Source organism: Ziziphus jujuba, chromosome 10, assembly GCF_031755915.1.
Source record: "Ziziphus jujuba cultivar Dongzao chromosome 10, ASM3175591v1".
Classification (NCBI taxonomy): Eukaryota; Viridiplantae; Streptophyta; class Magnoliopsida; order Rosales; family Rhamnaceae; genus Ziziphus; species Ziziphus jujuba.
Genome location: NC_083388.1, coordinates 21,611,368 through 21,621,274, shown reverse-complemented (window position 1 = coordinate 21,621,274; position 9,907 = coordinate 21,611,368). Strand labels below are relative to the sequence as shown.

At 32.5% G+C, this 9,907-nt stretch overlaps 2 protein-coding genes across 3 annotated transcripts; both read left to right on the top strand.

The window, feature by feature from the left end:
* Window positions 1-1,262: 1,262 nt before the first annotated feature.
* LOC107411927 (protein indeterminate-domain 7) lies at window positions 1,263-5,014 on the top strand. The gene is made up of 3 exons (XM_016019608.4): window positions 1,263-1,856; window positions 3,157-3,556; window positions 3,838-5,014. Exons 1-3 carry the CDS (start codon window positions 1,631-1,633, stop codon window positions 4,820-4,822), a joined length of 1,611 nt encoding a protein of 536 aa, XP_015875094.2. The 5' UTR covers window positions 1,263-1,630; the 3' UTR covers window positions 4,823-5,014.
* A 2,106-nt stretch (window positions 5,015-7,120) lies between these two features.
* Window positions 7,121-8,672, top strand: LOC107411900 (psbP domain-containing protein 7, chloroplastic). 2 transcript variants are annotated; one of them, XM_060811784.1, is made up of 3 exons: window positions 7,121-7,731; window positions 7,901-8,096; window positions 8,246-8,672. In XM_060811784.1, exons 1-3 carry the CDS (start codon window positions 7,434-7,436, stop codon window positions 8,556-8,558), a joined length of 807 nt encoding a protein of 268 aa, XP_060667767.1. In that variant the 5' UTR covers window positions 7,121-7,433; the 3' UTR covers window positions 8,559-8,672. The 2 variants fall into 2 exon arrangements, with proteins under 2 accessions (XP_060667767.1, XP_015875060.1); XM_016019574.4 differs by having other exon boundaries at window positions 7,245-7,731; window positions 7,886-8,096.
* The last annotated feature ends 1,235 nt before the right edge of the window (window positions 8,673-9,907 follow it).

Genomic DNA, 9,907 nt, shown 5'->3' with positions numbered 1-9,907 from the left:
AATAATAATTATTTCGTGTTAAATTAAAATATCCCCACAAACTGACAAATCCTAAACTACAAGCTCCTTGTCTGCCAGCAAACTTTGAAATAAATCAAATTGTTCAAGCATCAAAATAATTAGGCAACCATGAAGCCCCTCAACTTCTCAGAAATAACAAAATTGCCTAGGCTAGAACCTATTCACTTTTGATAAAGTTCGAAGGATTTAAAAAAAAAAAAAAAAAAAAATCTGTTTTCATGTATTATTTTCGCAGTTCAAACAAAATGTTTTTTTTTTTTTTTCAAATAGATTTCGAGGATGTTTGAAAATATCAGGAAATTTTAGTTTGATGTTTAAATTTATTTTTTTCCTCATTTTCAAAAACAAGTCAAAACTAACACGGCATGTTTAATATTATAAAATCGATTTCTTAAAATAGATAAAAATGAATGGACCCGATATATATTTTTCCTCAATTGAGTTTTCTACCGCATTTTTATCTTTCTCTCTTCTTAATCTATAATTTACATATATTTAAATTTTAAACTATTTTCAAATTTTATACTAACCCACTATTATTATTATAACAATTTAATTTAAATACGATAGATCATCTAAAAACTATTTTGAAAGCATGAACCAAACTCATTACTTGGAATAAAGAATCACGAATGATAATTTTCTTCCTTGTATCTAATTTGCGTGAAAAGATTTATAAAGTTTATAAATTTAAAATCATAAGTGTTTATTTTCTTTTTTGCTTTTTTCTTCAAGTAGCTATTTATTAAATTCTTGGAATTTAGAGCTGAATAATAAACAGTGATTTGTTTGCATAATCGATGCTTTTTTTTTTTTGTTGGGGGGGTGTGGGAGGCTAAAAATCAGTACTAATATTTGCTTCCTTTATCATTTCTAATTAACAAACGTCCTCACCAAAAAAAAAAAAAAAAAAAAAGACTAACAACAAATGTCCTAATTAATTCAGGTACTGTTTGTTAGATTCTAGAATGGTGCATCTTCTTAGCTAATTATTGAACATCTTTATTTAGGAGCTACCAATTGAAATCCATAAGTTGAAAAACAATTAATAAATACTAAAAGATGAAAGTAAAATATTAATCAAGGCATTTGAAAATAATTGCCCTAAACATGTGAAAAGGGCAATAGCATTATAACTTAACAATGTTAGGGGCATTTCTTTAGCAAGCTACCAGCAGTCTACAGTTCCTAAAATATATAGACAATAATAAATATATAAATATGTCAGTGTATATATATGTTTATTACAATTTCAAACCCAAAGAAGACTGGTTTTTTGTTCATCTTATGCTTTGCAAAAGAAAAAACTGATCTCTCTTTCTTCTCTCCATAAACGAAGGAGAATTTTCTGGGTTTTGTCTTCCTCTAGTAGCAACAAATCCCATCTTTTTTTCTGTTTTATTTATTTATTTTTTATATATATTTCTAGTAAACAATATATCATCTTTATTTATTATATCTAGAGCTGGATATACATATCAGCAAAGAAAAGAGATAAGGCTAGCGAGAAAGAAACAAAGAGTTTGGAAAGAAAGCAAGAAAGAAAGACAAAAAGTTTTGCCAAAAAAAAAACGATATATATATTTTTATCATTTTCTTTGCCCCTTCAATGTCAATAATCACAGGTGTTGATGACGGTGGGAGTTTTTCTTCAGGAAATAATACAGGCGGAGAAGAAGTTCATCAACAGCAAAAGCAAAAGCAAGAGCTACTCAAACACTTCCATGGCGTCTCAAACTCCATGTCTTCATCTACAACTTTTAGTAATGGCTCCACCACTCAGCAGCTTCAGCCTCCGCCACTTAAAAAGAAAAGAAATCAACCAGGAACTCCAGGTAAGACACTCAACTAGAATTTCACTATATATAATCAACTATATATATATGCATATGTAAATAATTATCAATATCTGAGATCTTGTTTCTAGATGTGTCTATGTATCATGGTCAATTTTTCTCTAGAATTACATGAAGTTTTAGATCTTTAAGATGGGGAAAACTAATCTTAGAAAATTTTTGGGTTTTTATGTGGTTGATTTATAAGCATGGTGTAAAAAAAACTAATTGAGTTTATACTTTTCTAATAATAATCAAGCAGTACTAGCTTGTAGTTTTTGGTTTAAATTTCAAAATATTTAATTTTTTTTTAATTATTTTTTTAGTTAATTGATCCACCGACCTTTTGGTTTTCAACAAAAGTCACTTGCATTTTTTTTATATATAAAATTAATTTATTGGGTTTTTTCTAGCTCAATTATTAGAAGTACTTCAATTTGGCGGCCAAGGGGGAATAAAAATTAAGGTTAGTGAAGACAGATTTGATATTCAGTTCAAAGAGAGCAGGTCATGAATATCGGCTTCTCTGATTCTTTTTTCCTTTATTTTTGAGAGATAAAGATGATGAATCTGGGCAAAAAATTCTTTAAAAAAAAAAAAGAAAAAAAAGGGGAAAATATTGATGAGTGTAAGTAGGTGAAGAGGTTCAATTATTGGCTGGCTATTACAATTATTGAAATAAACTGTAGGCTCCCCCTTGACCGATATTCTCCTTTTTTCTTTTTTTCTTTTCGCTTCTTTATTTTGTTCTTAACTGTTTCAAGTAAGCGAATCACATCTCCCTTATATGCTTTGATTTTGTCTCAAGTTTCAAGTTACTTCCTTTCTATTTTTTTTTTTTAATATAAAAGTTTTAAAAAATTATAACCAAATTTTGCGGATCAAATCTTTCAAGGTGCTTAGTATCATCAAAGCGACCATGATGCAGAGTTCAACTTCTTACGCGCCCAATATTTAAATAAATAAATAAAAAGAGTGCTTATTATTCTATTGTTTTCTTCTTTTTTTGCTTTTTGTTGTCTTTTTTTTTCGACAGAAGAAAAGGTACTTTTTCTTGTCCATTATATGGATTTTAAATATTTTTAAAAATTAAAACTTTACTAGGAAAAATAACACAATAATTATGAGGGAAAAGCCTTCTTTTCAAATCAAGTTAAAGATACATATACTACACATATGTGTGTGTGTGTGTGTGTGTTAATCAATCATTAGCCATTTCCAATTAATAAAATGCAGATCACTAGATTGTGAAAAAATGCCAATTAATTAATTAATAATAATTGATCTACATGGAATGCAGATCCAAGTGCTGAAGTCATTGCTTTATCACCACACAGTCTTCTGGCAACAAACAGATTCGTATGTGAAATTTGCAACAAGGGATTCCAAAGAGACCAAAACCTCCAGCTTCACAGGCGAGGCCACAACCTTCCATGGAAGCTCCGGCAAAGAAGCAGCACCGACATCATCAGAAAGCGGGTCTATGTCTGCCCCGAACCCTCCTGTGTCCACCACAACCCGGCTCGGGCATTGGGTGATCTTACCGGAATCAAGAAGCATTTCTGCCGGAAACATGGCGAGAAGAAATGGAAATGTGAAAGATGCTCGAAGAAATATGCTGTCCAATCCGACTGGAAAGCTCATTCCAAGATTTGCGGCACTAGAGAATACAAGTGCGACTGCGGAACCATCTTCTCCAGGTAAAAATTTGTGGCTAAAAATATTATTACTCTAAGGCGCACTGTTTGACATGGTTTTTGAAAAACTGTTTTTGACTTTTAAAACTTAAAAAGCTGTTTTTAAAAAGAGTTCGAACAATTTTCTAAAAGTACCTAGCAGCTTGAACCCTTAGAGTAACTTCTAATCAAAATTAACAAAGAATAATTTTTTTAAGAAAATATAGAAACTTTGAAAACCCATAACAAAAAACTGTTTGTTTCAAATTTAATAAATTTTTGATGGGTTTGAATTTTAATTGCAGAAGAGATAGTTTCATCACCCACAGAGCTTTTTGCGACGCCATAGCTGAAGAAAACAACAAAGTGAAAGCAAACCAGCAGCAGGGATTAATGTCTAACATAGGACCAATTTTACAAGGCCAAATATGCAAAGAGCTTATGTCCTCAATACCTATCGGCACCAATCCATCGACAGAAACATCTCATCAATTCAACCATTCTGATATCAAAACCCCTTTAACTCTTCCACATCAAGAACTCCTTCAAGTTCCTCACAAACCTTTGAACATGAACGGTAGCATGTTCTCTAGAAGTCTGAGCGCGAATTCGTCGACAATATGCGAAGGAAACGAGCACCATTTTGCCAGCTCCGGCCACTTGTCCGCCACGGCATTGTTGCAGAAAGCTGCTGAAATGGGCGCAACGGTAAGTACTAATAGTGTGAGCTCTCCGGCCACCATGAACATGCAGAAGATGAGGTATATTACGAGCATGGCACCGGCTTCAACCTATACTAACAATCAGTCGACATCCCAAGTGATGGCAATGGAGTATGCAGCAGCAGCTGCTGGGACTTTTGCAAACCAGCAGTTCATGAAGAAGAACGCGCAAGAGCTTGCCTCACCGTCTCCGCAGTTCTTCAATGGAAATGGAAACCATGGTGGAATTGGATTGTTCGATGGAGTTTTCGACGAAAACAGCGGTTTTATGAATAAGATGGAGGAGAATAATGGGAAAAGCAAGAGTGTTTTGCATGGTGGAGGAGATTCTAACATTGTTAATGGGGTTGGTTCCAATGGGAGTGAGAATGTGATGACTCTGGATTTCTTGGGGATTAATGGAAGAGCTAGATCAGCAGCAGGAAATTTTCATGAGCAAAAACAAATACATTTGCAGAAAAAGCAGCAAGATATGGGGTTTGGAGGACTTGTTGGTCATCTGAATATGCAGGGTTTAAATCAGTTTGAGCAACATACAGGAATGGAGAAAAACTTGTGGGAGGTTTAAGAGACCCTCTAGCTAGCGAGCTAGCTAGATATATTTTCCCTTTTTTTTTTTTCCGTACTAGTTAATTTTAATCAGTTCTCCTTAATTTACTTTTCTTTTTACATATATGCTTTTGGTTAAATAATAACCTTTTTTTTCATGCATTTATCTTTTTCTTTTCCTTCAATTGTAGTTAATAAATAACATTAGTTACGTACCTCTCTTTTAATTCCTTGTATGGCCCCATTAACGAGTTATCGTGGAGCTAGCAAACAAACTTTTCAGTTAAACGAGTTGCAAATATTAGATTTTTGGCCTTTTTACCAGTTGATTAAAAATATAAATGTTGTTTTCACTTGTCGAAATTGATTTAAACTAGACAGAAAAAATGTAACTTAAGAAGGATGCAAAACTGTGCGGGACAACGTAAAAATGCATGGTATGGTGGTAGCTAGCATGTATAATTCATGCAGTACTTTTCCTTTTAGGCGCTTTAGACTTGTGCTTAATTTGAATTTAAGTGGATAACTATTCGGGTCTAAATTACATTTGAATTATCCGCATTTTAAGATGTATATTAATCATCAAAATTACAATATATTAATTTTATTTTAACAATTAATGTTAATTACATTCATGTTAAAATTAATTTAATTTTAAAACAATAAGAATTGTTTAATAAAAGATTCTTCTACTTCATAAGACAAATTAAAGAAAATAAATAAAATAAAATAGGTATAGGTAGGATTTTGCCGAATATTTCACATGGCGAAACCGTCATTTATGACGTAGTCAATGAAGAAAGTGACGCTGTCGTTTGTCGAATGTCATCCGGATTCCAAAAAGATGTGAACCACAAAATCAGAGAGGTATTATCACCGATCGAACTGCAAAGAAAAACTCTTCCACCATCCTCATCGCAATTCTCAACGAGTACGACACTGTTTTTATAAAACATTTTACTTTCATGTATTTTGACTCATCAAAATTTGATTGATTAGACCATGTGTTTTTCATCGAAAAAATAAAAAAGGAAAAATAGACCCTGTGTTTTATAAGTGACCCCAAGTCCTTATTCTGAGCTCAAATTTTCAAACACAAAATCACCTTTTTAGATCCTAATAATCTCCATGCGCTTTAATGTATTATTACCACAATTAAAATAGGCCGTACGCGACGGCTAGAAATTTTACAAAGAAAAAATAAATTTCACAAAGAAAATAGGTGCAACAAAACTAAATTAGAACAGGAATGTTTGGCACCAATCCACTTTTGAATTTCGACAATCTTGCACCTTATTTCCTGTATTGTTGATTTAGCACCACCCCAAGAAAATCTTCACATCAAGACTTTTGAAGTTAATCGGAATAAAAATTCTATTGTTCTATTTTTGTTAATATAATATTGGACAATTCACAAAATTTAAGAAATATTGGTTCTAATTTGATAATTTTATGATACTTAAATTACATGGTGCATTCTAAACCCATTACAAAATATGGACGGATCAGAATCCTTTTGTCTTCATTTCTCTGTTTCCTATCTTATCCTATTCCACCATTTAAAATAGAATATATCATTTAAAATTACAACTCATTTTTCCGTTAATTATTGTTTTTCTAACTTCGTTAGCTCTCTTCTTAACTCAACTTTTGTTTTTTGTTTCATCTCTGTCCATATCAACAGTTGCAATAAGCTATTTTTAAATCCTGCTAGGATCCATTGCAATAAATGAGAAAATTTATTTGTTTATTATTATTATTATTATTTTTTATGAACCCCAACCTTCTTTCTTCCTTTTTCTCGCACATCATTGGTGGTTAAAACATGACTGGAAAACAATTAAGCAATGACTCCGCCTTTCAAATAGCTCATAGATGCGTTAACTTGAAATTAGTGGATCAAAAATTGGAAAAACTCATAGAAGTTAAAGATTCAATTCAACCCCTAGTTTGACAAGATCAAAGCTATCGTCATCGATTAACTGACAACATTTTCATGGGTATTCAAAGGATTTCCAAGATTATTAAAGATTTGGAACTGGTGTTGATCTATTAGTCAACAAGGTTGGAATATCATATCCTTATGCTAGGTTCTTCCACCGACTGGATGTGGTGTTGTTGAAAAACTTGATCAAGCCAATATAGAAGGCCCTACAAACTTCAAAAATTAGTCAAGCTTTTATACTCAAATGATTTAGAAAAAGTAATTTGCAATTATCTAATATCGGCTCCGAGGGTAGAGTTTCGATTGCCAATATCTAGGATGGGCAAGAAAGAAGGCAGAGGTAGCGTTTGGATATTAAAAAAATAAAATAAAATCATTTTATTTAATATGGTGGATCCCAGCAAGCAGTTAAAATTTGAGAAAATTTTGTTGAAATTGATGATGTGGACAATGGTGAAACGGAAATGAAAAGGAGTTATAAAGGAGAGTTAACAGTAAAACGGGTTTAAACTTTAAACAATATATTATTTTTTAAACAGTGAAAAGAGATTGGAGATAAGAAAATGAAAATAGAGGATCTAGGTCCATGACTAGGTATGTCTGTGATGTGGATAATATGCCCGCGAAGGCCAAAATTATAAGCCATTAATTCCAACAGAAGAGAACCAAAAAAAAAGAAAAGGCAATGGCACGCTACTTTCACCGGATATATATGAACCAGTCCTCCGGCGACAAGAAAGAGAGTAATTTTCAAGACACAAGCAGACTACCAGCGGAACAATTTGCTCCTCTAGCTACCACATTCAGGCGGCGACTCCTGGTGGGTATTGGGTCAGCTTCGCTGGTTGCTTTGGGTGCAGATTTCGGAGGAGTTACGAGTTTTCTTCTGGGTTTGTCGCCGGAAACTAGTCGGAATCTCAAGCTGGATGTAATTTACCCAATTGGAGGCTACAGTAGATACATTGACACCAACCAAGGATTTGGTCAGTAGTCTAACACAAAGTGTTTGTAAAAATGTCAAATTGAAATTGATATGAAAGTAGACAGTATATATGTATATATGTATATATGTATAGTGAGTGAATTGATTTAACTTTTGTGTTGTAAAAATAATAATAATAATAAATAAACAAACAGAATTCATGTACCCAGCAAATTGGGTTGGAGATCAGAGACTATTGTACAGAGCAGCTGAGAAAAAAGAGTTGGAAAGATCACTGGATCCACCTCCAATAAACAACACTCCACGAAGAAATGTAAACGAACCTATTGTTGCATTTGGGCCTCCTGGTACTAGCGGTGAGCTCAATGTCAGTGTCATTGTTTCCCCAGTTCCTCTTGATTTCAAGTAAGGCTATTATATATTGAACTGCAAGTTAGTTTTTTGGGTAAATTTCATTGGAAATTTGTGTATTAATTAATAAAGTTGCAACAAAAACTCCTAGTCAATGTACGTGTAAGTGGGAGCTAATGGAGTGCTTTAACTTATATACACAGAATTGAAGCATTTGGAGGAGCAAAAGAGGTAGGAGAATCTGTAATACGAAGCATAACAGGATCAGGCAAACGACCAGACGTGAAAGCAAGTTTGATAGAATCGAGTTTGAGAGAAGATAGTGAAAAGAATGTGAAGTACTACGAGATTGAGTTCAAAGTTGAGAGCCCCTCCTTTCGTAGACACAATGTGGCGGTTTGTTGTGCCAGAAGTGGTAGATTATATACGCTAAACGCTCAAGCACCTGAATCTGTTTGGGCAGAGGTGAAGTTGGACTTCCATAGAATTGCTCACTCATTTACTCTGACCTCTTGATATATATATATATATATATATATATTTGAATTTTTGTAGACTCAAAAACAATCAATTCTAAGCAATATATATATATATATATATATAATACTTGGAAAAACCCAGATTTTTTAACTTCTGAACTTAATTTATTCGAGTATGTATAAATAGCTAGATTCCGTTCATTGACTCCGATAGGGAAATAAGTGCGGACTGAAAAAAAAAAAAAAAAGAAAAAAAAAGAAAAACACATATATTATATGATACTAGAAGGCATGAAATCAAGAAGCGAAGGTGGAAGAAAAGAAAGTCTATGAAATGTGGCCATATAATAGTTTAATGGGCTAAAACAAAAGAGGCCGTCAAACTCCATTTCCCAACAAGGATTTGTCAACCCAACAAGACGCCAAAAAGCCTGAATTCACCCAAGCCCCAAAAAAAAGCCTTGGTGCAAGAAATTAGTTTATTATTTTGTGTTTATGTCCTCGTTAAAATCAACTCAAATCAATGTTGGTTTGGAACGTTGCAAAATTATGTGACTGGACTAAGATAATTCTTACACTGACTTGGCCACACAAAGTTATCATTTGAACAAGAATACAGGATTTCCTAGATTCGATAAGGGACAAGTTTTTCTTGTTTTATTTTATTTTTTTAAATGGAATAAGCACTTGAAAAATTACAAATAAGGAAAACATGTTGAAAGTTAATGGATCTCAATCAGATCACTATTTACCAAATCTTCTGATTCGTCGCTACCCGAATTAGGATGAATTTTGTGTTGTGTTTTTGTAATGAATATTGCTTGATATCTTTTATTATATTTTAATTATTTAAAATACAATTAATTAGTCGTTTGCCTGATATAGTTATAAACGTTACACATTTTTTGTTTTCTGATTGCCTAATCAAACAATTAAAAATGAGCAAAAAAGACAATTTAAAATTTCTCTGTAATTGCGTAGGTTTGCAACTAAATTTGCAATAAACGTGGATCGAATATACGTATGGCTGAATTAGGTGGACAACTATACTTATGGCTGATTTTATTGCCCATGTAAATGGTCAATAGCAACCCTTTATTTTGTGACACTAACAACCATTTGTTTTTATTTATCTGAAAAAAACAGCCCTTTAGTTTTTCTTTCCTCTAGTATTAAATAGCAATTACATTTTTTTTTTAATGACATGAAATAGCAATTACAATTTATTAGTAAAAATATTGAGGTCCTTTTTTTTTTTTTTTTTTTTTCATTATCAAGAAAATCCATCATTTTCATTTCGTTTTCATTCTCATTTTCAATTGAGTAGGAACGGGCTAACTGAGGAAATTAATTAAGGTACATTTGGACGTGGTAGAGCACCTTGCT

Bases quoted from the DNA above. Each gene is read 5' to 3' on its own strand.
- LOC107411927 (XM_016019608.4), top strand. From the start codon at position 1,631: ATGTCAATAATCACAGGTGTTGATGACGGTGGGAGTTTTTCTTCAGGA. The intron at 1,857-3,156 runs GTAAGACACTCA...CATGGAATGCAG, and splicing joins AAATCAACCAGGAACTCCAG to ATCCAAGTGCTGAAGTCATT. The intron at 3,557-3,837 runs GTAAAAATTTGT...TTTTAATTGCAG, and splicing joins TGCGGAACCATCTTCTCCAG to AAGAGATAGTTTCATCACCC.
- LOC107411900 (XM_016019574.4), top strand. From the start codon at position 7,434: ATGGCACGCTACTTTCACCGGATATATATGAACCAGTCCTCCGGCGAC. The intron at 7,732-7,885 runs GTCAGTAGTCTA...ATAAACAAACAG, and splicing joins TGACACCAACCAAGGATTTG to AATTCATGTACCCAGCAAAT. The intron at 8,097-8,245 runs GTAAGGCTATTA...TTATATACACAG, and splicing joins CCAGTTCCTCTTGATTTCAA to AATTGAAGCATTTGGAGGAG.